Genomic DNA, 26,601 nt, shown 5'->3' with positions numbered 1-26,601 from the left:
GAATAGAGTTGAGTTCGAGGTTTTATACAGCAGCCCAACAAAGCCTTGTTTTTGTTTTGATAACATAAAAATTGGACCAGACGAAGGGGTCCACCCCTTTGGAATATGGGTCGTTCGGCTTCTTTTGTTAGCCTGCAGTGCCCTATACACCGGGTAAGTGTCTGAAAGGTGGGTCACTAAAGACACTTAGACAAGAGGGCAGGAAATAAATCTTTTTTTTCCCTTTTTTGTCAACAAATTAAAATGTATTATATATTACTATGTAAAATAAAAAGAAATTGAAAACTGCAAGAACAATCTCACAACAATTAGCAAAAAGCGATTTGTTCAAAGTACTTAAATCTATGGTTCTGCCCCCTTTTTTTGTTGTTTATTTTTATATTAAACCCAATAGCTTGTTGTTCACCATCAGTTTTTATTTGTGATTCATATATATGTTCTTGTATTGTTTTGAACTGATAAAAAAAAAACCTCAGGGCTCTTTGCCTGGTGGGTCCATCACACTTCTGTAAAGTCCATCAATCCTTCATTGTTTTGTTGAAGGGTCTAATTTTAGAAATAGCAGAAATATAAAGACCATTTAGGCATGAATTATTACTGACTACAGTTTGTGAACACTTTAAGAACTAAGTTCTTCCAGTCAGTTCTTATTATTTTGACTCCACCATCTCTTACCTCTATTGTTCCTAGACTATAGTAGCTTATTGGCTGTGTTTAGTGGTGCTTATTTTTTTTTTTTACACAGTAAAAAACAAGTACATTAACTCTAACGTGGACTTGATAGGCACCAACAGCAGAAAAGATAAATTCTTTAAGCACAATGATATCAGTTTCATCAAAGACTTAACAGAAAACAAATCCCAACAAATCAGAGAGAAAATAATGTCACAGTCTGCTTAGACATATAAATCCCAAGGTAAAAAAAGGAGGTTAGCACATTCTAGGGTGAGCCACTGGAATTGACAAAAACCCCTGGAAAGGTTTAAAACACTTTACAAAAAACTAAGAAAAAGCTTAAGCAGAAATATCTTCACGCTTTAAACGACTTTAAAGTTCCTCTCATAATTATCCAAAAACAGTTACATAATATAAAGTATTAGTAAACCAGTAAGCTTGAGAATTACAAGTAAAGGTAAAAGATAGCTTCATAGCGCGTTGGTATAGGTAAAGGTGGGAGAATACTGATGGTTAGGGTTTGGAGATCCATCCTTATGACTGTGTTATGCTCTATACTGGGCATCAGGAGCTGCTCATCTACAAGTGTCCCCTGTCCGACATATGATACTTTTTCTGCCCTGTAGATCTAAAGTGAAAGAAGAACAACGTATCAGAATTATATGGGAAGCACATCTGTGCTCAGATAACACTCTTAAATGGATTAGATAAAATCATAGGATATTTACCTGCCCCCATTTTTTAGATTTCACACAGAATGATGTCACCACATTGTTTGTGTTGTTTCCACCAATCACAAGCAGCTTGTCAGCAGCTCCCAGGAAGTAGAGAGTCAGAAGGTCTGCATCAGCTCTTGTCAGAGTAGGAAGCAGTTCAGACCATGAATCTGCAGCAAAAAAGGATAGCACAGATTAAAAACAACTAATCTAGATTTAAGTTGTGTAGTTTGAGGCCAATTTTGGAACCAAAACAAAGAGAGCAACTAGAAGGGGAAAAGAAGCAGGGAAGGAAAGTTGTGGTTTTGTTTTGTGCACCTTGCTTTGTGTCATACTGTAGCAGTAATTTCTCCCCTGTCCTCTGGATGCTTCCCAGCACATAGATACACTCTCCAAGGCTGGTAGTGAGGGGGACATCATGGGATAAGGACATCGTGAACTGGAAGTCAGTCAGCGGTAATGAAGATACAAACCTAGAACAGAAATTATGCAAACGACTCAAGGATGCATTTCTAAAACATGGAACATCATAATGAGTAGCTTAATATGTCTGTCAGAAGTTTGCAGACATTTAATTGGCACAAATATTTAATTTTGGGGTTTTAATATATTTAATTTGGCTCAAAATCCCACTTCGTGGATATTCCAGATATTTATTTTCTAATTGGAATAAGTGAACTAATCAAAGCTTGTTCATAATTATGCATACTATATAGTTACATTTCATAGTAAGTTACAGAGAATTTGGATGCAGACTTTTGCTGTCAGCAAGTCTTTGGGTCTAATTCTGACTAGATGCTTTGCTGGTTCCTTTTCTGGAGTGGAGCTGATTTTAAAGTTTAGTTCAAAGGGTTAGAGGGAAGGTAAAACCTAAATTCTTAATATTTGTCTTTATAATGAACATTTTAAAGCAGTTTTTATTAATTCAGTTAAATTGATGGCATTTTACAGACACAATGCAATTTAATCATATAATCAGGTTGGTGAAAAGTTTTCTGTGTGAGGAAACCCAGCTGACTGCTTCCAGTTTTCGACTTTTCAGGATTCATTCCTCTTGGACGAGCATGTAGCAACAGTAGACATTCGGCTTGTATTGCATTGTGTAGCAATCCCTAACACCCAGGATTCATGCAGTGAAAGTGGAGAGGAAAATGTCCTTTTAACAGGAAGAAACCTCCAGCAGAACCAGGCTGAGCTTGAGCAGCCATCTGCCAAGACGGACCTTGGGTTAAGAAGATACATAGAAACAGACATAGAAAAGGGAAATATAAGCACTGATCTACAAATACTTTCTATATTAGCAAAGGTAACAGTTAATTAACTGGATGGCTCTGTCTGGCAAAGAAACAGTTAAGCAGGTTGAAAATGCTGATAATTTAGGATCACTGTCCAGATGGAACTTAAAACTGTCCAATGTTCTCTTTTCTATTTGAGGCTTTCTAAAAAGTCAATCTTTTCTATTCTAACCACATTTTACAAACTGTCCTTAAAAACTTGATCAGGGGGATGCCAATACTGCTCTTTTAAATTGTATTGTTTCAACTCTACATCATATACTTTTCTATAAATGTGAACTTTTTGCTGGCAGTGCCGCACATCACTGGCTGTTCCACAGAGTCCAGAGGTGTCAAGTAACAAAGTACAAATACTTTGTTACCTTAAGTAGAAATTTTGGCTACCTATACTTTACTGGAGTAATTATTTTTTAGACAACTTTTTACTCCTCTTTTTTGTTATTTATCTCTACTTTCTACTCCTTACATTATAAAAATATATTTATTAGTTTTGTTTCATTTAAGCTAATTTTCGTTATGGCCTGTAGGGATTTAAAAAAGGATTGCACAGTGCATGCAGCAAGAATGTTCGATTCCCAGCCATGAGTCTTTCTGCATGGAGTTTGCATGTTCTCCCTGAGCATGCCTGGTTTTCTCTCCAGGTACTCCGGCTTCCTCCCACAGTCAAAAAAACATGACTGTTAGGTTAATTGGCTTCTCTAGAATGGATGAATGGATGTTTGTCCTGTTTGTCTCTGTGTTGCCCTGCGACAGACTGGGACCTGTCCAGGTTGTACCCCGCCTCTCACCAATTGACAGCTGGTGATAGGCACCAGCACCCCTTGCAACCCTGCTTGGGATAAAGCGTGATGGAAAATAGATGGATGGTATTTGAAAAAATAAAAATCATCAATATTAAGACAATTAAAACAATTTTTTTGTGGTTGGACTCAGTAATTCACCAACACATTGTTCGCCACATACCAAAATAAATATTTTTTTACTAGGATGCAAAGAAAAATGTGAGTTACAATTAGTTACATAACTAAAAAAATTAAGTATAAGGAAGTTATCAGCCAGAATTGGGGAAAAAAAGTTCCTTTAATAGTGTATTATAGTAACCAGTATAAGGTTTAAAGCATTTGTCCTTTTTTCCTGCATTACTTCTTCTTTTATACTTCAAGTTGTTTTAAAAATTTTAGTTTTACACTTTTACCGGAGTAAAAATCTGAAGTTTATACTCTTTTACAAAAAGGTTTTTAAACAGTAGGATTTATAAAAAACATGAATACTTTTGACACCTCAGAGTCCAAACCTCCATGTGTCCTCCCAGGGATCATAGCGCTCCACAGCTGTGTATAGAGCTGTGCCGGAGTCTGGAGTCACCAGCGAATCTAAATACCAGCCCCCAACCGCATAAATGAAGCCTCCACCGGCCACCGCGCTGAAGTGCCTTCTGTGCTGTGAAGCAGAAAATGGAGATAATTAATGCTAATACATGAATGACGTAACAAGAAGAAATGCAGTGAGGTTTTAGACCCACAGGACTGTTATACCTTTATCAGAGGTGATGTAGCCACCCATGAGTTTTTAAAGGGGTTATATCTATAGGAAGCCATGGTGAACTCCCAGCCTCTCTTCAGACGCTGCCTGTAGCCTCCTATGACATACAGGTAGTTATACAGCACCACTGCAGTAAAACACCACTTATCCGCCCTAAAGGGGAGTTCTGTAACAGCGTGCCAATCCCCACTGTCCTCTGACCCAGTCATGGTGAAAATGTGCCGAGCAGCTTCTGTTTCCGGGTCATTCCAAGAAGTTAGGTTTTCTTTCCTGAAGCTGCACAGACGTCGTTCTCCTTTGACTCTCAGGCTGATGACTTCCTCCCTCTCCTCATCACTCAGACACCTGATGTGCAGATCGGTCTCAGGGATTTCAGAGGTATTAGAAAACCTGTGAATTCTATCTGCGCCTACCTCATTATCTGTGGCAGCTCCAGCAGGTTCACACTCAAATAAAGGAGCACTGTGTTCTTCATCTCTACACAGAAAATATCCTGAGCGAGTCTCAGGTATGATAAGCAGTTAGACGGAGTGAGCTGATGTGCCAGGGCTAACAGGCACCTGGAGACGAAGGCTTCAGCCAGGAGATAGCTGCCCACCTAAGGAGCAGGAAGGTCAAGAGTTACTAGATTTAGATGGATCATTGACCAAGGTTCATATTTGACTGGATACCTGAATGTTTTCCTCCAATTCTTCTGCAGGAACTTTAAAATCATTATTGAAGCAGAACATAAGGAGGTTGTAGAAAATGTCAGAGGATACATGTTCCAGATGAATGAGTCTTTCTGACGTCTCTCTCATCCTGGATTGGGACAGTGCTCTGAAGTACTCGCTGCACTCTGAAAGCCTTTGGAGGTCCACCTTTATGAAATAAATGATCATTTATTTTGAGAAGCTCATCCAGTTTGGAAACAGCGGAGTTTACTCACATGGAAGGCATGTGAGCTGGTTTGGATTGTAACGTTGAAGCCATTCTCATCTCCTGGATGAAACGTGCGAAGGGCCTCATTGGTTTTCCACTCCTCTGGTTCTGCTTGACGTGATCTTCTTTTAGGGACGAAGGGGGATACTAACCAGCTGATGACAACTGAGTTAGCATCCAGCAGTCTTTGAATACCATGTTTCAAGCATACGATCAAGGCCTTAATGAGTGTTATAAAACACTGCATCACTGCGTTAATCATACTGTATGGATCTAAAGTTGTGGAAAATGAAATAAAGATTTAATCAAAATTCCAGAATTTTTAACTAATCTTTAACAGACTACATACAGACAGTTCATTATGACTAAAAAAAGCCACAGTGAAACTGGGCGTTTTCATTAGATCATCAACATCAAAGCTATTGGTATAGATATTAAACACAGCTGCAAGTAAAATTAATTTAAAAAATCCTCTGCAGCAAATCTGTCCGTTCTTTACTTGATGAAAATGTTGTCAGAGTCCTTCGATCTTCAAGCAGAGCTGTCCATTTTGGATGGGCTATTCTTAGATCTTGTAGGCGGAGCAACTGTCAGCTCTGTGGGATAAATATGGCACCCGAGTCGCTCTCAGCGTCATCATCAGTACCTCAAAGAACTGGTCTATCTCATTAAACTGAGGTTTTATTGAAAGATACATTTATTTCACTAATTCTATCAAATGAAACTAATGCTGCATTATATATAAATTCATCAAACGGAGGCCAATAACTCAAATTCTATAATACATAAGAATCAAAAACGTTAATTTACCGGTAATGTAAATCAGTACAAAATGACTTGCAGCCTACAAAATCAGGTTAAATACGTGAAAATTATACCTAACTGGTTGTTTATATAGACAGTTATTGTTGTGAATCATATGTGGATGTAAATAATAATCGTGTAGAGTCAGCATAGCTGAATAAACAGCATTTAATCCTTCATGTTCCCGTCTGCTAAGCTTTACTTGATTACTCAGTGATTTTATAGCACTGCTGGTACCTTCACATAATGCCGAAAATGTAAATCCAGGTTTATTGACCGTGGCATCATCACGTTTGATCGAGCAAACATGGAAACTATGGAGGATCGTCGAGAGAAAGACGAAGAACAGAAGAGCTAGAAAAGCAGATGAGCTTCGTACCATGAGCAAACAAACCTGGATGTTAACATCTTAGTAAAGCCACTGTCCGAGCACCTTGAGGCAGCACATCACTGATGCAGGTATTCATGGAGGATCAACAAAAGAGCACCGAGTGCAAATATTGTGGAGTTTATGGTGAGCAAAAACGTATGCATTAAAGAAATCCGGTGGATAAATAGTTTGAATATTTCTGGATCTTTGCAACAGTTTCATTTTAGAGTTGAATTAATACAGTAAAAAAGTTAATTATATTCCAACTTAGGAATAGATCCGTGTACTTTGCAGTTTAAAGCAAGATTAACGTCACAGTTAATAAAAAAATCTCATTTTATACTTCCATAAATCAGACTCACACACAAGCAGTGATACTGTTTCCAAGCAAAGACCTTTAATACTACGATTTTTTTTCTTATTAGTAGAAAAATATCCAGACAAGTAGTTATAGGGTGACACTGCAAAAGGAAAAGTTTTAAATAAAACCGGACACATAAAATATATCATTAAAATTCACAGGTCTATGTTCAGTCAAAAAAAACAACAACACTTTTTAGAGACAATTTTAGAAACAATTCAGAAAGTTCGAAACCCTCTTTCATATTCCAATGCATCTCAACCCTGAAAGATGGTGTTGAAAATGAAATTGAGTTCATGAACTGTTATTACTAGCTGATACTAACAAAAAAAATGCATAAATACTTTAAGCATGACAGAAGGCTGTAAAGCAGAAACCATCTATTAGTAACTGCTGTGAGTGTTGAAGAAAACCAACAATGAGGATTAAGTTAATGTAAACGTTACAATTCCTCTCATGGTTTCACAAGCAGTGCTGTTTACAACTGTGAAGCTGTAGGAAATAGCCCTTATTTTACTGTGTGCTTAACATGAATGGGTTTTAATATTTTACCGAGTTCTGAGGAATAACTGGATAAGAATATCTGGATTTTATCAACAGATAGCACATGGAGTGTTTAACTCACAAGAAAGTCAGTCTGGAGGGAATTAATGAAGAATGTATAAATCCTATTGTGGACTGGACATTAAGAAAAATTAGGTAGAATTAGTAAAAACTCTACAGTAAAGGGTTACACAAAAGCTTTCCACTTCAGAAACTCTGTAGTTTGGATTTGTTCCAAAATTGATTCAAATTTCAGTTCCAGGTGAAGACCGTAATTCTCTGACATTCAGTGACCTCTGACCCCTGACATGCGGAGAACACAGCAAAATGATTAAACATGCAGAGAGGTCGAAAAGTGGTCCACAGAACAGAGGCTCTTAAAAGGTAAATGTTCCAGCCCAGAAGCGGAATTTGTGCATCTTTTAAAAGCAATTTTTTTTTTTACATTGACGAACTACAATCAGACATTAAAAGAGAGCATATCAAGTCTTTGCATAAGCATGAACAGAGCTGGAAAGATGATAAAAGAGTTCAAGACAGTACATTCTGCTTTTCTGATCCAGGGGATTTAGGAGAAGAGCTTTTTCTGCTTGAAGTAGGCATCAAATCGGCTCTGAGCATAATCCTGCAAAGACAGAAAAAGTTTACAAAGTGGTGATTATAATGTAAAAGACAAGGAATTTAAATGTCTGACTTGAACCCCAAAAAGATAAAGGAACACAGGATTTCTGAGGTGAAAAGACAGAGCCTTTCTGCATCTTTGAGTCATATAAAAGAGCTTGAGAGGCTACGGTTGGAAAATAAATATATGGTTTTCAGGATAAGATGCAGAAAATGAGAGTTTAATGTGAGTGATGGGTGTGATTAGATGAATCTTAAAATTTGCAGTAACTGATGATTTCAACTGCCCCTCAGAGTAAGTCTACGCATGCATCAAAAAGTGGTAGGTTTACACTTGGACCAGGTCTTAACCATGATCAGGCAGTCGGAAAGCATTAGGATTAGCATTTAGCAAAAAATAGATGCATGTTCTAAATACAGGTTTTTAAGACAAAAGGCTGCTTCTTTATACACAAAGACAGTTGAAGCTCTGAATTAGAAACCGCAAAGGTTTGCTCAATGGAGAAACCTAAAAAGTTCTTTACAGGACCTTATCCTGCACCTACAGCTTCAATGATGCTAAGAAAACACTTTAAAGTGATTACAAGAATCTAAACTATGAGGTCAACGCTGGACGTGCATAATGGGCAGTTATAGAGAAGTATACATATATAACTGTGGCTACAGGATTTCAGTAAGTTATTACACTGTAGGTGTTGTTTCCTTAACATTGGTAACAAAATATAAATGATTGGGACCATAAAGAATTCTTTTTGCAATCAAGAGTTTGCATTGAATATTTTAAAAACGAACAAAAATAGAAGAAAAGCTTTAAATGCTGCTAAAGTAGATGTCAGTCGTGCTGAAAAACAAAAACTAATCCTTACCATATATCCAAACTCAATCTTGGATATCTTAGCTTGAATGATGGACCACAGCCCCCAAAGGAAATGTGATGCTAAGGCATATCTACAGTACACAATGAAAGGAATACAGGTTTAGACTCTTCTATAATATTAACAACTGAAAACTCACAGCTGCAGTAAAGCAATGCTTAATGCTTTACCTGTTTGCCTCAATTATCATGTCCTCTTCAATCTGTCTCTGGTCCAGGTCACTGTTGGAGTGGCGATGTTGTTCTGCCAAATAACTTCGGATGAAATGCAGCTGAAATTATATTTAAATGATTGACATGTGAAAACACTGTAGAGGAAACAGTAATTTACTAAGTATGCTGTGTTAATTCAACTGAACGTCTGCTGAATTTAGATTCCTCTCCTGAGCCTATTTTAATAAACATGTTTTCACCAATAGAGGTCACTGCATACAACAAGAACACTAAGTTTAAACTTTAAAAAAACATTGCATCCAAACAGTAAAATGTTTGATGTTTTTTTTTCTACATTAACTGTTTATAAGAATAAAAAGCAGTAATTTGTTTAAAAGCTAAGCTTTCACCAAAGCCTAAGATGCTGCTAAACTTACCATAGAGAAAAAAAGAAGAAAAAAACAACAACAATGCAGTTGTAAAAAGGATTTCATGGCACTAACATGCATTTGCAGATACTAACATCTGACACTGAAGTCTCTGGATAACATTTTTACTAAACAAGGACAGTTTTAGATAACAATATTACAGAGCAAACGTTTCAATGGGAAACAATATTCTACAGGGCCTTTGTTACGGCTACTCTTGCATCAAAAAAGTTTCCAAAAAAAAACAAAAATTGCCAGAGTAGTCTTAGGAGGAGGTTTTTCGACTCACAAAACAAAAAGCACTCTTGGAGAATTTTCTTGTTTCAAAAAAGGGGTGTTTTCTTTACTTATAAAAAATAACTGAAATATTCCCAGAGTTGACTTACAAAAAATTCAAATATAAAGTTAAGTGACGTGAACTGTTGCACTCCTCACTCCTTCAAACAAACAATCAGATCCACCTCATCAGCTGCTTCTACTTGTTAATCTCAGCAGGAGGCGGACTGACAAGGAGGGTCAAAGCAAAACCAATACATAAACAAATAAACAATAGCTCTACCATTCACACAACCTTAGATCTTTAACATTAATAATTTTGCAAAAAATAAATGAATCTAATTCTTAATAGGCTCCAACATCCCGGCCCCTAATTGTTAGCCTTAGCAAAATAACAATTACAAAAATAATATTCATAGGAGCCTAACATCTAGCAAAAACATTACATGAACTTAATCCTTTTGTCCATAAATGTTACCTAGAGCTTCTCAACATTTCTAATGCTTAAAGCAGTCCATAGAAAGTCTTATTTCATCCAGCTGCCTCCATTGGTTGGTTCGTCATTAAAGATTTTTCTTTTAAACAGAGGCAGAAACTTCAGCAGATAAAAGTAAGCCTGAACATCCTAGAGTAAAGCTGCTGTTTTTAATTTTAAGCTTTCATCCTTTGTTGTTGACTTGCTGGATTTGAAAAATGCCGTTAGCCTATTCAGAGGCTCAGATGATAAAAATAAACAAACTTTGGGAATTATTTTTACTTTTATCCATATTTTATCATTATAACAGTTGTTCAACATAAAAATACTAACTACGATTTTTTAACAGTGTATTATATTATTACTGAGCAACAAATGCTTCATCAAAAGTATTGAAGAACAGAACAAAGTAAAAAAAACTCTCAAATGGGAGGGTTTGGCTCAATCTCTTGACTTTTTTTTAGATGTGATCTATGATGTTTTCAGTAGCTTTAAAGCTGAAAAGCAAGTCTCACACACATAGTTTGCTTCAAAATAGAAAGAGAGGCATTTCAGTGACCTGTTGGCTATGGAGGGAGAGTCCTTTCTTACATTGTTGGACAAGAGATAAGTCCCAAAGTTTGGTTTTTAATCCCAGAGTTTTTTTCCTCAAATTTTCAGAGGCCTCCCTAGCCCCCCTTGGTGGCCCCAACTATAAAAAGCATGACAGCTTTTACACCAAATGCTGGATAGAATAAATAGAGAAATGTTCTTTTTCAAAATGATCAAATCAACCCCAAATTCCAGCAACTCCTCTCTCCTTCATATAAGCCACATCACCTCTGCTGCTAAAAGAACGTATAAATAACTACTAACAGGAAGACGCTAGAATATGTGGTTTAAGAAATCTTAGATTATTTTAATGGAAACCAATATGTGCCATTTAAAAAAAAACAGCAGGTTAAGGAAAATATAAATCTGAGATTTTAAATTCCTAATTTTTTCTTTTTTTTTTTAGCGGTGCCTCAGTCTTTTTCATGGCAAAGAAGATGAATCATCTCAATCAAAATGCACCATGGTTGGACTCACCTGCTGCTCTCTGGTTGGGAAGTTCTCGGGTGTAACTTTGTAAAACGGCCACTCGTCATGTGTATAATCATACATCCACTCACAAAAATGGTTCCCAAGGTCAAAACCCCTATTAAATGAAAGTAAGACATACAAAAAAGTCCAAATTACTAGTTTTCTCAAACCAAAACATCATTTTGTTTCTAGTGAATCCACAGAATGATTAAAGAACTAATTTTACCTATAATTGTAACTGCTGTATTCAAAGTCTATCAGCATAAGTCTTTCTGTCGATGAGCTGCCCCTGTCCTCAAGCATTAGGATGTTTCCTGTTGTAAAAATAAGAAAACCACCATCAGATGCAGAACAGCTTTTGCTTTAGCTAACATCGGATTTAAACAATAATTAGAAGAGAACAGAAGAGAATAGCACAGAATAGAAATGAAATATTTTCTTGTCCACAAAGGGTAATTTATTTATGGCAAAGTCCACAAATCAACATACACATTGAAATATTACGGGTAGGGATGCACAATATTGGGATTTTGGCCGATATCCGATATGCCGATATTTTAAAACTCATGTAGCCGATAACCGATATCGATACCGATGTTAAAGCTGGACAAAAATAAGTAGTCATTGAAAATAGCAGTTTTATTATCCATTTCTGACACTTTGAAAAATAATATACTCAAATATATTTTCATATGCTGATATCAAATTGATTTTTACTAAACGCGGTATCGATCTATTTTACTTTCAAAATCTCGTGAAATTTCATCGTTCTGTTACAAACTCTCGTGATATTTTGCAAATTCTTGTGAGATTTTGTCAGTAAAATAGATCGATGCCGCATCAATATATTAACATATAAAAATATGGCAAAATTTCGTGAATTTTCGGGGGATTTCGTAGCATAAGGATGACGTATAGCAATATTTCATTAGTAAAAGAGATTGATATGGTGTTTTTAAGAAGTTTTTAAGTCTGTAAAAAAATAAGTTTTTGAGGAAGAAGAAGTAGTATTTTCTTTTTTTTTTTTAAGACTTTAGAAACTCAGAAGCTGTTCAAATATCGGGTTAAATATTGGTGGGGTGGCCGGTGTCCGATATTCAGTTTTAAGGCCGATACAGGCCGATACCGATAGGGGGCCGATTATATCGTGCATCCCTAATTACAGGCTATAATCAGAACTTGAGGCAGCAAAATCATCAAAATTTATTTAAAAAACAAACAGCTAAGGGAACAAAACCTTGGATTTAGATCAGTTCTCAGACTTCCTATCTGATTAATTGATAAGTTATCTGATAGCTTAAATTCAGCTTTTAATGCTACTTTAGACTCTATAGGCTTTGTTCAAAATGTGCGTAATCCCACACATTTTCATCTTTATACTTTGGACCTTGTGCTGATGTAAGGCATTGAATGCAAATAAATAACAGTACTTCCTCCCAGCCCTGTCATCTCTGACCACTTCAAACTTAATTTAACAGAGCTCTCCTCCCCCTAAAGAAGGTTTCACTTTAACAGACCATTAAAGGATAATGCAGTAATACATTTTAAAGAACCTGTTCCACCTTTCATGGGCTGAATTCAGAATCGCAATGTTCAAAATTGTTGCTGTGGGGTCACGACGTTGAGAAGGGTTGTCTGAATATTAAGCTGTCGGATTGATGGTGTGTCGGAGTAGGACTTGGGACCCTTTTGCCACAGCAGTGGATGTACAAATGGTTAATTTGTTTAATTTTTTACAATGGAGTGGACAGGATGTTTTGATTGGGTGAAGTGTGGGACCATGGTGACAGGCCGCACTCCAGCAGAGAGCAGGCAGGCGCAGCAGAACTCTGCGCTGACCTGAGCCTTGGGGTCTGAGAGAGACACAGCAGCATAGAACCATCATAGATGAAAGGGGGGGAAGTCAGGGCATTATGCCAATGTTGTTTTATATCACTTGTTTAGTTAATACATTTTCTAATTGTTCTCTTTTAAAATGCATTTCTTTTTTTTTTTTAAGAAATATGGATGCATGTATAATTTTGTAAGTAATGAAAATGCATGTGTTGTACAGCTGTCTATGGTGGTGAATGCAGTAGGTGGCTTGACATAACATTTCAAGGCATTAGTTTTTGAAAGCCAATAGTAGTTAGACAAACAAAAACATGGAAAGGCTCAGAATTTAGAGTGTGAAGAGAAAGTTTGTCTGATCATTATTATGAATAGAAGAAGGAAGTGTAAAATACACATTGTAAAGAGTTTGTGATAATTTTTCATCAGTGGATGAAGAGCTTTGACTATGCGCAAATGTTTTCAGTTGTCTTCTCGTTTTGAATGCTGCCTAATTTTACCCAAACCAAAAAAATCTGGACAAATTGACACAAGCCAAAATACACTGTTTAATTGCTATGGTTCCAATTCAGGGCCTTATGACACTGATACTGCGCCTGGTGAGTTTTGCTAGTCTGACAAAGAAAAATAAAATTTTTGCAGTTGTTGTGTGTTAAGTAGGGTTGTAAATCACATCCTTAATGGCGATTCGATTCAGTATCGATTTCCTGACCCAACGATTCGATTTTTTCGATACTCAAAAATACACCGTGATTCGATTAATCAGTTAAATCTTTTTTTTTTATTATTTTTTTTTTTTTACACCTTACAGGCTAAACAAAGCTTCAAGTTTGAAATAAATCAATGAAAGCTGTAATATCATTATGCATTTTTTTTAGAAACAACAGCAAATAACAGAAGTAGAAAAGTTGCATCAAAAAATACTGCAAAAATACTGCACATATTCAGTGCAATGAGTTCAATGCAATACCTCGGCTCCAGGGTGTCGACGTCCCCGCCCCCCTGAGAGACGCTCCGCTGATCCTCTCCCAAATAGTAGTTGACCGCAAACAGTGCCGCAGAGGCCAGCTTGTTATGTTTTTATGACCAAAATTGCGGAAAACAACTCGTGAAGTTTGACCTGCTAGAAGAGCGAGGTGCGCGAGAACGCTGGGACCCTTTTTCCACCTGGATTTCCGCTCTTTTAGGCCCTCATGTCCCTCCGTCATCAGACTCAACTCGCCCCCACTTCCTCGCCGCCTCGGCCGTATCTAGACCCACAGTTTGCAGCACAGACCACGCTTCAATATTGAGCATAATTTAAAAATGTCTGTGTCAAGCTTACTGCAACACACTGCTGTAAGAGTATAACCAGGAAGCGAGGTAGGAGGGCAAAATAGGTTTCTCACACCAGGTTCAGCAAACAAGGATGCTAATAATAATAATAATAATTAAAGAACGTAAATGTTCATGTGTAGCTTTACGATACCATTATTTCACATTGACCTTGATAGGAACTTCAGTATCTAGATAACTGACTTTTGAACTGTCTTCTTATCTGCTATAGTGTTTCACCAAACCCCTTATGAACTATGGCATTCTTAAAACATGAGCACAGGCACATTGTCAAGTCAAATCATTTATCAAAAATCTGTCCTAGGACAGGTGACAGCCAAGTTTGGAGGTTGATCAAAAGCTAAAGGAAAGATTTTTGATGTATGAAAAAAATTCTGAAGAAATAGAGAACAAAAAAACTAAACAAAAAAGAACAAAAAAAACAAACTTTTTTTTAATACCTTCCTGGACATCATTATGGCAAAACACCACTGGAGATGGAGTTGCTGCCAGCAATGAACTGTTGATCAAACAGTCCGCGGACCAGAAATGACAATATCAACATAAAGGAGAAAGAGAACACAGGACAGGTATCAGTGGTGCATATGCAGATGTCTACATACAGTAATTCATTGCAAATACACAAAAAGAAAATGTGTATCGTCTGTTACAGTTCTGGTGCAACTGATGACCGACATAAATCTAACTTTTGATTATTACACTTGTTGCCGATTCTAACAAAACTGTACTTCAGACACGTTAAAAGTTTTAATGGATACAAAGATGACACACTGGCATAAACACACATAATCTAAAGCACCAACTTAACAGATAAAACCTAATATGTCACAGGAGAAAAGTAAGACCAACAGAGTAATAGATGAACAAAACAAAGGAAACTTTAAACTTAAAATTTCAGTTAAAAAAAACTCACATTATGTCATAATGTAGGTCTTAATAAAAGTAATCCTAACTTTGTTTGTAAGGACAGCTGCATATCTTCAAGATAGATAGACACATAACAGATAGACAGCGGTCCGATTCTGCACTGGGTCAGACTTTCGAACTATGACCAGGCAGCTGAAGTGAAGTCGTGGACACATGGGTTCTAAGGTCATTAGTTGGTCTGATAGATGCTGCTGAGATTAGAATATGCTTTCCTTTAGCTCTGTTCAAGTAAGAAATAGTTTTTAGAACTATTTTGCAAGCTTGTTTGACACAGAAAAGAAAAGCTGTACAAATAAATGGACAAGCTGATGTACAGTGATTTCAAAATAAAAGAGTTGAGAAAGTATCAACCAAAACTTTAAGTCATGGTAAACAGCCCTCTGGTGTTTCTTAAAAAGCACCATTTCCCCATGTGGGTAATTAAACCATTTACAAGGGTTTAAGTTAATAATTAGCTTTTAAAAGCTATAAAGAAATCCAGCAGTTTTATCTAAACATTTAGTTTGGCACTGAATGAAGTAATAAAAATACGTTTTTCTCCATAAAGGTTGGTAGAGAATGCAAATAAGAAGCCTTTTAGAGTAGCATAGATTTACTTTATTTGAACAAAAGGCTATGAAAGTACAAACAAAACTTGATATCATAAGAGGTTAAAGAAGAAAAACAAAACAGACTGCTTCCTTAAAAATATTAGAAATCTAGTCGGAAAGAAATATTCCCTTCTAAATAGCTGCTTAGGAGTTTTTAAAGATATAGAGGATGATCTTTTATTTCCGGGTGGATCATCTAAATAAATGGTCCCCCTAATTGTCAATCATTCTGGTGATATGTTTACGTAAGGCCATCCTACGTGCCTGCCCCATTAGCTATTTTTTTCTGCGTATCCACACTTTCAGGCGTATATATCTGTGGTGAGCTACAGTTTCAGACAGTCACTGAAGCTCATCGCGATTCTTTGAAAATGGCAGAGGTTCGTAAGAAAAAAGTGTCTATAAAGTGTATGAGAAGAAAAGAAAGTAATTTTAGAAAATTTAACAGCCTAACTCACCGGAGACTCTTGAGCTCAGCAGCCAGGTCAAAGGTCACCAGTTTCTTGTACTTTTTCACATGTGCTTCACGCACAAATTTAATTTTCATCACTTGATCCATGTATCTTTAAAAACAGCAGAGAATGAGGGATTAATGTAACAACACAGTACAGCAACTGTACAGACATTCAGGGAAAAGAATGTTTTTCTTCTTACTTGTCAATGGTCCCAAACAGCCACTTGGGCTCTTTGTTAAAGGGCATAACCATATTATGGAAGCATGCCACCTTGGTGGCAATCTCAGCCGAGATGACGGGATCGGAGAGCTGTTCTGTTCGCATCCGGGTGTTCTAGGTAGAACCAGAGACACTTAGAAAATAAATAAAAATAAAACAGCTATCGTCTAGAATAACAGAAATAGGTACTTGTAGTTCAAATGTTGCGTACCAGTAAGTACTGTTCCAAGCGTCCCTCTGGAAAGATGCCATAAAGTTTTGGCCCCAAAGTTCGCTCTGCTAAAATAGCAAACATCACACTCTCTAGTACCAGAGAATCCACACCCTGTGTGGGAGAAAAGAGAGAAAAGGAAGAGTTTGTTACCTCTTACAAGGGAGGAACACTTATAGATATTAAATATTAGCAATAAGTCAGGGTTCTGACCAAGCACATTTTCTAAATGACTCATAATGAGCTCACCAACCTGTAAGATGGCACCGTAGACTCTCAGGAGCACCTGACGAGGTTCTTCTCCCATACATTGGACATGGTCCGGCAAACTACACAGGTACAGCAGGTTACTCAATCCGCCACTGTGAAAAGATTCAAAGTACAGTATCATTCGCTGATGAAGGTTCTCAGTCATCCAGGTCATAGTCATTCTGTAAAAATCCAAAAATATCCACTGGACTTGGTTTCAAATTTGAATTGAGAAAGCTTCCTGGAGAGGTGGCGAAACGTCTTCAAATCTTGGAAACCAAGTCTAGTGGATATTTTTAGAATTTTTACGGAATACAGTATAATTCCTCCATATCCTGTTCATTATGAATTCCAAGCAAATGCTGCCTCTTTGGACAGACTGATTCCAAGTTGCTCTGCAGGGCCGGCATCAGATATGGCTAACAGGACTGCTAATAAATGAAAACAAACAGGCCTGTCTTGATATAAAATTTTACCTGATGAAATATTTTCCCAGAAATTATTGCACTAAACAATAATATTGTTGTTCTGAAATTATTTTAACCTACCTAAAGAAAATAGCTAAATTATGTGGGATCGGGAGAACACAGGGAGAACATGCAAACTCCATGCAGAAAGACCCTAGATTCAAACCCGGAACCTTCTTGCTGCAGGGCAGCAGTGCTAAACCACTGCACCACTGAGCAGCCCTTAAATCAACCAAAACAAACAAATGTTGGGGGAAAAAAAAAAAAAAAAAAAATCACACAACATACAAAAACACTTCGATCCCCTTTATTTTTTTTGTGCTGCTGTTTAGCTGTGGAATTGCCGTTTGTTGACAGGTATGTTTTTTTCATGGTAATTCACATTTGGTTTTAAATTTCCCTTTCAACTAAAGTAAAGGGCATGATCTCTGTAGGGATGAAGCGACCTATAGCGTCTGTAACGTGCATTACTATGAACTGAACTTTCTGGCATTTCCTTTAGCAATAGTGATAGTGGATTCTAGGAAAGAAGACGGCCCATTTGTTGAAAAAGTCGACCACCGTTTTGCTCTGTTGTTACACTCTGTGGTGCATAGCAACATAAGGCCAATATGACTAGCAAGTACCTGATGCATGAGTTAATTTCTCCCTACACTAAGGAAACAAGGAGGAAGGGCGGAGTGGGGAATCAACGTATCATAGTGAGACCTTATGTAACAAAGAGACGCACAGAAGACAAACAAGTATGCAAACAGAAACGATCAAGATCAAAGTTATCATATATCAAAGTTATCATTGGAATCATTTCAATTGTTTGACTGTTTTGATGTTTATCATGACCTATCTAAATATGGGCCACTAATATTAATACTAATACCTAATTAAGTTAATTCTTATTTCTTCATATCCTGCGAGTAAACTAAAGAATGCAAGATAAAAAACACACAGGAATCTTACTAAAACCGATGATTTGAAATTGTTGCAACAGATATGACAGTTAATTTTAATTAATACTATGCTTTTAAATCTGGGACTCTTAAGAACTCTGAAAAAACTTGCTCAATCCAAGCCTGAATACACAATTTCAAAAAAGACACAAAGCAAATATTATAGCGTGTAAAAACTGTGTTCATGCACATGAGCTAAAAAGCACATACATTTAGGACCATGGTGAAGGTGGTGGTCCTAGACTACAATTTGGGTGGTGGGGGCCGAGTTTTTACACTGGGCACGAAACAAAAGAATAACAAACACGCACTCACACTTAAAAAATAAAACACAGCAGAAGCGCTTCACTTAGAAATTAAATGACCAACAAAGGTAACGTTACAGAGCTCTGATCTAATATGGCCAAAGACTAAAGGAGATCATTTTTAAACAATTAATTAAGAAACTTAAAAGTAAATTTTCCAATTGGTCCAAGAAATTTATCAGTTAGGATCGCTTCTCTAAGCCCACACCATCATAAGAAATGAATTTAGTATCAGACTGTAAAACTGATATAAAAGTAGGTGAAAGTTTTCTTTAAACAATTGTATTGCCTTCATTTGAACAGAAAAAAAAAATCTACCAAATAAACGATGTACCTTTCCCCTTAAAATAAAAATTATACATGTGAAATAGCATAATTTAGATGGTGCCTTTCTTCTTATTTTAAAAGTAGATCACATTACTCTATGGGCAATTGCCTTACCGATCTACTTAAATCAAATAAAATAGACTTATTCCAAGAAAAAAGGACTACTTCTCAATTTCTGCAGTGTATGTTTTCAAAACAGGGGCCATGAGCAATTTAACAGGGCAATTTGGCCTGAAAATAAGAACAAGCCCTCATCAACATACACCTGCACATATATATAAAGCTTCTTCAAATATGAAAGAAAACAGAGATTTTAGAAACATCATAGAAAAATTATGTTGTTCCTGCTGCAAAATATATTCTTTTGATATTAGTAAAATTAGCAATTGCAAATGAATAAGTAACTTTTGAAACAATGACAGAGATCAGTGGCATTACATTGATTGCACTCAATCTGCCTTCTATAAATTAAAAATGACATAATTCTATATCCAAGATAACATCAAGCAGACTTTAGTAACAGAAATACTGCGATAACTGATTTAATACTGTGCAGCTTTATGTGGAAGTTTAAATGGCTAGCAATTAGGTTTTTTTTAGGAAGCTGAACTTTTTAATCTCTCTCTACAATAAAGACGACAACTAGATCATTTAAACTGAACTGATATTCTTTAAAATGAAAATCTAGTTGTATGCTAATTGGATTGCATTTGTAAAAATATAATTTAATGGTTTGTAATTAGGACTATATTCTTTTTTTTTTTATTAAAATATTGCATCAGATTGATATGTTCATTAATGACAATTCTGATGGATTAGTTACATATGGTGCTAAAATAAAAAAAATTGTTAAATTGAATACAGAAATAGGGAAGAGGATTAGGGCCACTGAAAAATAAAAACGTTTTAAATTTTTTATTTGATTTTAGTTTAATATGGGAAAAAAAAGTCAGAATTTTGACTTTTTTCTCAGAATTCTGACAGCTAACAAACATGTTAGCATCAAGCTGTAGCCATGTCTGTTTTAGAACCTAGCTCTCTTGTTTTAATCACCTTCTGCTCTTCCATTAATGAAATAGTATCACCGGGGACCCCTCAGGCACGTAAAAAATTAAATTCCGTCCTTTTCCACCAATGTGTTACTGGCCCTCCCAAACAACTCACATCTTTGTCAGTGAAGCTGAGGGCTCCCACATCTCTTCCTTCATGGTGCCCATCTACATTAAGATCCAAAATTCTGAGATTAAAGTCAGAATTCTGAGATTACGGTCATAATTCTGTGATTAAAGTCAGAAATCTGAGGAAAAAAAAGTCAGAATCTTGAGAAAAAAAAAGTCAGAATTCTGAGATGAAAGTCAGAATTCTGAGGTTAAAGTCAGAATTCTGAGGTTAAAGTCAGAATTTTGAGGTTAAAGTCAGAAATCAGGATTCTGAGATGAAAGTCAGAATTCTGAGGTTAAAGTCAGAAATCAGGATTCTGAGATGAAAGTCAGAATTCTGAGGTTAAAGTCCGAATGGGCTCTATGCACAGCTCCACTACTTCCTGAATTTAAGGCAGCTCCTTTGTTTCCTGTCTTTCATTACTGGACGAACTGATTAATCCAGGTGTGTCTGGCCAGTTACTTAGGTCATACACACCTGGATTAATCAGTGCATCCAATCATGAAAGACAGGAAACAAAGGAGCTGCCTTAAATTCAGGAAGTAGTGGAGCTGTGCATAGAGCCTATTCTGAGATTAAAGTCCGAATTCTGAGATTAAAGTCAGAATTCGTAGAAAAGGGTCACAATTTTTACTTTTTCCCAATATTAAACAGAAATAATATTTAAAAAGCAGTTAACTTTTTTGTTTTTTAAATGGCCCTATTCCTCTTCCTTAGATTTCTAAAAATATACAGATCTAAGTTGTAATACTTCCCATAGTATTTTAGTAATAGGTTTATTGACGTCTTTTAAGGCAAATGACCAAAGAAAAGATTCACCTCAGAAAGATAAAAGCTACATTCAAAATAAATGAAAAGTATCCTATAGTTTCCTTTAATGATACAGCATTTCGTGCTTTGTTCCTGTCATTAATTACCTGACGATACTAATTTGAAAGTCCGCTTCCTGGACTGTTTTCCAGGATCCAGACAAAAAGTCTCTGCACCATAAAAAGGCCCTGCTTTTCGTTTCCCGGTCGACCTCCTCGCTTCTCCCATCCCGGAAAGCCTCAGCTTCCGAGTCGTCATCCACCAGAGGACTCGGGCTCCTCAGATGTCTCTGATTTAACAGAAGGGAGCTCGCTACTCCCTTCTTCTCCACCGGAAACCCGGCGTCTCCTGAGGATTGGCTCGGGCTGGTAATATAACTGCCGCGGAGCGCTGGCCCCGGTTTATCCCCTCCGTCCGAGCCCTCCGCGCCGCCAGTATTCCGGTGGTTCGCTTGCATCGTGACTTTCCGGGTGATGAGTATCTGAACACCACCGTAAAATGTCGGTATGGTGCGGTGGCGGGACGGATTCGCTGACACACTCAGGTCACCGGTAAAGCTGCTTAATCGGAAGAGCCGAACATAACTGGACAACCTGAACCGCATGGAGGTGCTCAACGGCTTTAAGTATGATGACTTTTTATTACCCTAGCAAGCGCAGCCAGCAGTAACATCCGTAAAGTCAAAGCGGACTAATGAACATCCAATCACAATTCAGGGATCTCAACCTCATTGGTCAATGACATGTCCGCTACTGCGCAAAGACTTCTGGGAAGTGTAGTTTTACGTAAGACAATTTGGTTCGTGGAAAAAAAAAACCTGGAATTTATTAACTGTGACTTTGTAAAATATTAAATAATTACTTAATAATTTTATTACACAACCCACGACTGCAATTATTATATAGGCGTTTACATGAAATTATGTTGTAGGGCCAGTTAGATAGTTTTATATATATATTAAATAAATATATATATATTTATTTTCAAATTAGCCATTTATTTTTAAATATATGCCTTAACTACTTTAGACCACATATTAAATATGGATATCAGTACCTAGATTTAATTGCAAATCCCCATATCATTATTAACGACAACAGACATAGATGGCGCTAGATATCTAGCTATAGCATATACCTTTTATTTAATAGTCTGATTGTCTGTAGCATACATCTATTTATTGTTGTAATTAATATCAAATAATAGCACAAACAGATAGAATATCCTGGATCAATTTTGAAAGCCAGTAGAATGTGGATTATGCCTTGTGTCATATATATCCTTACTGGATAATCATAATATTCATGTAAAACACTTATAATAATAATTTCCATAGAAGCTGTTTTTTATTTAATTTCTGTCTAGAGAATAGTAATAATTGATTTTGAGTCCTTTTTGTCCTTTGCCTTTTTCTTTCCCTTTATTAAAAAATTTCATTGGTGACTTTCTGAGGAAAGTATGTTGACTTAACTTTTCAGATGCAAACAAATCTTCATAAGATGTTGTTTTTATCTATTTTTTTAGCCAAAATCATTTAATCTTTGTGCAAGTGGCCGTTTTAATCATTTTGATTGAATATGATTTAATATTTTGTTAAAATACTCCTTTGTGTTAAAATAATGCATTACATCTCTGACAGATTTGGTATTTTGTTTTTATTGTTTTGTTTTGTTGTTTCAGTGAAAGTGAAATTCTTGAGATAGCAATTTAAAAGATTTTAAACTATATAAACTTCAGCACAGTTTTTTTTTTTTAAGAAAAGCATTAACATTAATATTTATTTCTTATTACTTTAACAGTGTTGTTTATCAATGTTTAAAAATGTTTTTGTGTGTGTGATATGCAGAGAATCAAATTCAGCCAACACATTGAGGTTTTTATTGAGGTGTTTATTTTAAACTCAGTTGATTTTAACGACACATCAAGAAATTAGATGTGATGATGAGAACGCTGATGCAATGTTTTTACTCAGTAACAGTAAAGACCAGTTCCTTACTGCTAACAACAGTGGCTTCTTCTCTAGAAAGCTTCTTTGTGGAGCCCCCAATCTCTCTCTCTGTACAAAAGTAACAAGTTTGGATAATAGTTAGTAAAATCACAATGTACCACAGTCATTTTAATCACAGAAGTAATTATAATTACTGTAACTGTGAAAAAGGGCAATACTCACTTTTCCTGGAGCATCTGGGCTCACAGCTGTTGGTGTTAGAAGGCTGGCATACAGCAGCATTACAATGAATATACACCTAGAGGACCAAATTGAGAGGTGAAAAGAGGTTCTTTAAAATGCAAATTATTTTGCATGCTAATATTTTTGTTTTTGTGGAAATACCATTTAATCCCCTTGAAGTAGTAAAATATAAGATACTTCCTTATTAAAACTATTAACATCAGATTTATATTTTTCATTATTGGTATTTCTAAATAAGAGATATGCATATTTACAGAAAAATGAGTTAGAAAATTTGATAATATGATATTCCATCTGTTTTTGTAATACTCATACCTGTTCCTGTAGCGGAGTCATTGATGGATCTGAGGGTACCTTCTTACTAGGATTAGACTGAGCCATACCCACAAACGTGAACATCTTGAAAACAAAACGCCTGTAGTGGGTTGGAAACATCAGTCCAGATGAGCTATCTACAGGGAGGAGTCGTGTTCTGTAGCGGTCATCAACATATGGGCAACTGTTGGGGAAAAAAAAAGAAAAGACAAAAAGAATAATGTTAAAAATGAATATAAAAAAATGTTATTAAAAGTCAAGACTTAAATCCACTTACCCATCAATAAGTAAGTCCCACTGTGGAAAACTCTGAGGATTATTGCTTGTAGTTGCCCAGCATCTTCCAAGAGTCAAAACAATGTTGGGATCAGTTCTCTCGAGAATTCGGACTTCAACATACACTGGGTCTCTGAGAACCTTTTGGACTGGGTAGTCAGCATCTGTGAAGTAGGAAGTGAAGGCCACTTCCTCTGTGAGGAGAAAAGCAGTGGTCGGTGAGGTGTTTGCATTTTGGAAATGGCCAGTGTGCAAAACATCTCCTTTCTGCTTACCTTCGATACAGCCTTTGACATTACATTCTCCATTGCCAAGCAAGAGCTCCACACGCAGAGGTCCAGGAGCTGCAACTCCAGGTGGTGGAGGAAGCACACCAACCTCAACGACCAAAGCCTCAATAGTAGTGCCGATATATCTGCACTGGACCATTAGACTAGAAAGAAAAAGATGTATATGTAAAATGTATATGCATATATATATATATATATGCAGTTGTGTGCATATGTAATAAACAATAAAAGCCATACTCGTATTGGCTGTCCCTGGTAATAGCCCCAAAAGGTCCAACAGCCACTTCATATGAAGAGGACATCCTGTTCTCATAGACTATGACACCTGGTTCCTCCTACGGATAAAGGAAAGGATTTCTTTTTGAATAAAAAAACCAAAGTCATACGCACATCACAGGGAAAAGATAGAGTTCTAGACATTACCGTCATGACTGTGCCACACTGAGTCACTCCGAATTGGTATACGGCAAAAGCAGAAGTTGTACCAACAGGACCACAGTTTGAACCGCTTCCAAGAAAACTGATTGACTCTAAGTCAATGTTGGGTAGAGTTGCATCTCTCGCCACAACTATAATGAACTGGCCGTCCTTGGTGCACTGAAGTGTCACTAAAAATCAGACAGAGATTTTTTTTTTTATTATAATTTCTTGTTTCAATGTAACATTCACAAGAGAGTATCTTTGCAAAATTTAGTTTGAAAGAATAAGAAAAGGACTCACCATATTTGCCGTAGTAGCACATGCTTCCATCATAGCAACAGTTTATAGCTTGACATTCGTTGGCATTGGTGCCAGGGGGCCCACATTGTATCTTGTGGGCCTGAGGAACTTCACAGGAGAGAAATGAATCTGTAGGTGTTATAGGATTTGAGGGTTTCTGAGGTCCTCCAGGTTTCTGGGGTGTCTGAGGTCCTCCAGGTCTCTGGGGTATCTGAGGCATTGTAGGCTGGTCAGGTTTTTGGGGAAACGAAGGAAACTGAGGTCCTCCAGGTCTCTGGGGTGTCTGAGGTCCTCCAGGTCTCTGGGGTATCTGAGGCATTGTAGGTTGGTCAGGTTTTTGGGGAAACGAAGGAAACTGAGGTCCTCCAGGTCTCTGGGGTATCTGAGGCATTGTAGGTTGGTCAGGTTTTTGGGGAAACGAAGGAAACTGAGGCCTCGGAGGTTTTTCGGGTGTCTGAGGTTTGCCAGTATCCCCAGGCTTTTGAATTATTGTAGGTATCTGGGGATTGATGGGAAAAAATGGCTGAGGTTTACCTTGAGCATCTGCCAGGTAGCCATGGATGGCGATGGCCAAAAGACAGCAGTAAATCAGCTTCATTGTTATGGCCTTACAGCATAGAGTTATTTGCAAATAACACAGAATGCTGTGGAAACTGTGGAGTAAATATCCTGACTTTTATAAGGTGCCTGCCACACTGACTAGACGTCTCTCACTCTATTTGCTGCCCACATCTGCCAATCAGATTACCCCAGTGCTGACCTGACATGTTGGAGAGATTAGCTGCAAAGCTAACAAGTAATTTCCAAATCTTTAATGGAAATGTTTACTTAAGATAAATTATATCCATGTTATATAAAAGGATATATAAATTGCAAACTTGACGCCTACAATAAAAGCATTTGTGTGGCCTTGGTATTTTCTGAAATTCTGAAACAAAATATATATTTATGATTTCAGAGAGCAAACTCTTCAGAGGGTCTTTATGACCTCAAATAAGCATTAACAAACAGTAAACAAAAAGAAATCTTATCTTTTGGTTTGACATAGATAATTATTAATTACAACTAAAGGTCAGATGACTGTTTACAAAAAGCCCTGTCAGTATTTTGTGCTATGTTTAAGCCAACACAATCTTAACAAAAAAGAAAGCATTTTATAACACAGATTACCTTGAGTTTATACGGTGGATATTGGGTATCTTTTTGTGAAGTAAAAAGTGTACATAAGTGTCTCCTTTTCTCATATTTGTTGACCAAAGAAGTAGTAATTCCATGAGAAGCAGGATTTTCTTACAATTATGTTACATTTTATGTAGAAAAAATGTACTGAGTTACAAATATTTTGTTAATAAAGAAATATCAACTCTAATTACTGGTAATATATTGGTTGGACCCACTTACACATGTACAAAATATGTACTATGGTTTGAAAACTGTCAGAACAAACACTGACAGATCTGGCAAATCTAACATTTGTTAAAACGAGTATTTCTTAATTCTGTGAAAATAATTTCTAATTGATGTTTTCCAAGTAGGTTACATTTTTTACATTACTTCCAATACATGATTTTTTTAAACATGGTTTTCTTTTTCTGATTGAAATATTGCTTTTAAAACAGAGAAACACTACACCATTTATGTTTTGTATAGCTAGATACATGTATTTCGGCTGGTATTTTTAACATTTTAAATGTTAGTTTGAGAAATAGAAATTTCTCTGTGTGGTTGTGGGCTTGTTTTTATCTTGTAGGGACAAAATTTAATAAATATGCTATATGGTGGGGACTTAAATTTTAAGTTCTCGCATCCATCCATCCATCCATCCATCCATCCATCCATCCATCCATCCATCCATCCATC

General features: G+C 36.5%; 3 protein-coding genes across 3 annotated transcripts; all 3 read right to left on the bottom strand.

The window, feature by feature from the left end:
- Positions 1 to 86: 86 nt before the first annotated feature.
- Positions 87 to 5,710, bottom strand: LOC119793031 (kelch repeat and BTB domain-containing protein 11). Its single transcript, XM_038299959.1, has 9 exons — positions 5,649 to 5,710; positions 5,157 to 5,422; positions 4,900 to 5,088; positions 4,642 to 4,826; positions 4,222 to 4,573; positions 3,981 to 4,126; positions 1,710 to 1,864; positions 1,404 to 1,561; positions 87 to 1,303 (listed from the first exon to the last, which is right to left on the bottom strand). Exons 2-9 carry the CDS (start codon positions 5,409 to 5,411, stop codon positions 1,121 to 1,123), a joined length of 1,623 nt encoding a protein of 540 aa, XP_038155887.1. The 5' UTR covers positions 5,412 to 5,422; positions 5,649 to 5,710; the 3' UTR covers positions 87 to 1,120.
- Positions 5,711 to 6,698: 988 nt separating this feature from the next.
- Positions 6,699 to 21,647, bottom strand: chkb (choline kinase beta). The gene is made up of 11 exons (XM_038299945.1): positions 21,057 to 21,647; positions 16,937 to 17,045; positions 16,684 to 16,797; positions 16,453 to 16,586; positions 16,257 to 16,361; positions 14,722 to 14,780; positions 11,343 to 11,430; positions 11,123 to 11,231; positions 8,894 to 8,994; positions 8,715 to 8,796; positions 6,699 to 7,852 (listed from the first exon to the last, which is right to left on the bottom strand). The coding sequence occupies exons 1-11, from the start codon at positions 21,551 to 21,553 to the stop codon at positions 7,796 to 7,798; spliced, it is 1,455 nt and encodes a 484-aa protein (XP_038155873.1). The 5' UTR covers positions 21,554 to 21,647; the 3' UTR covers positions 6,699 to 7,795.
- Positions 21,648 to 22,839: 1,192 nt separating this feature from the next.
- LOC119793028 (zona pellucida sperm-binding protein 4-like) lies at positions 22,840 to 25,435 on the bottom strand. The gene is made up of 8 exons (XM_038299957.1): positions 24,742 to 25,435; positions 24,445 to 24,629; positions 24,259 to 24,356; positions 24,007 to 24,164; positions 23,733 to 23,925; positions 23,456 to 23,639; positions 23,120 to 23,195; positions 22,840 to 23,005 (listed from the first exon to the last, which is right to left on the bottom strand). Exons 1-8 carry the CDS (start codon positions 25,337 to 25,339, stop codon positions 22,914 to 22,916), a joined length of 1,584 nt encoding a protein of 527 aa, XP_038155885.1. The 5' UTR covers positions 25,340 to 25,435; the 3' UTR covers positions 22,840 to 22,913.
- Positions 25,436 to 26,601: the final 1,166 nt, after the last annotated feature.

This window comes from Cyprinodon tularosa, unplaced genomic scaffold (assembly GCF_016077235.1).
Source record: "Cyprinodon tularosa strain WSP-4 unplaced genomic scaffold, ASM1607723v1 ctg44, whole genome shotgun sequence".
NCBI lineage: Eukaryota > Metazoa > Chordata > Actinopteri > Cyprinodontiformes > Cyprinodontidae > Cyprinodon > Cyprinodon tularosa.
This window is presented reverse-complemented; position numbering and strand designations above follow the sequence as displayed.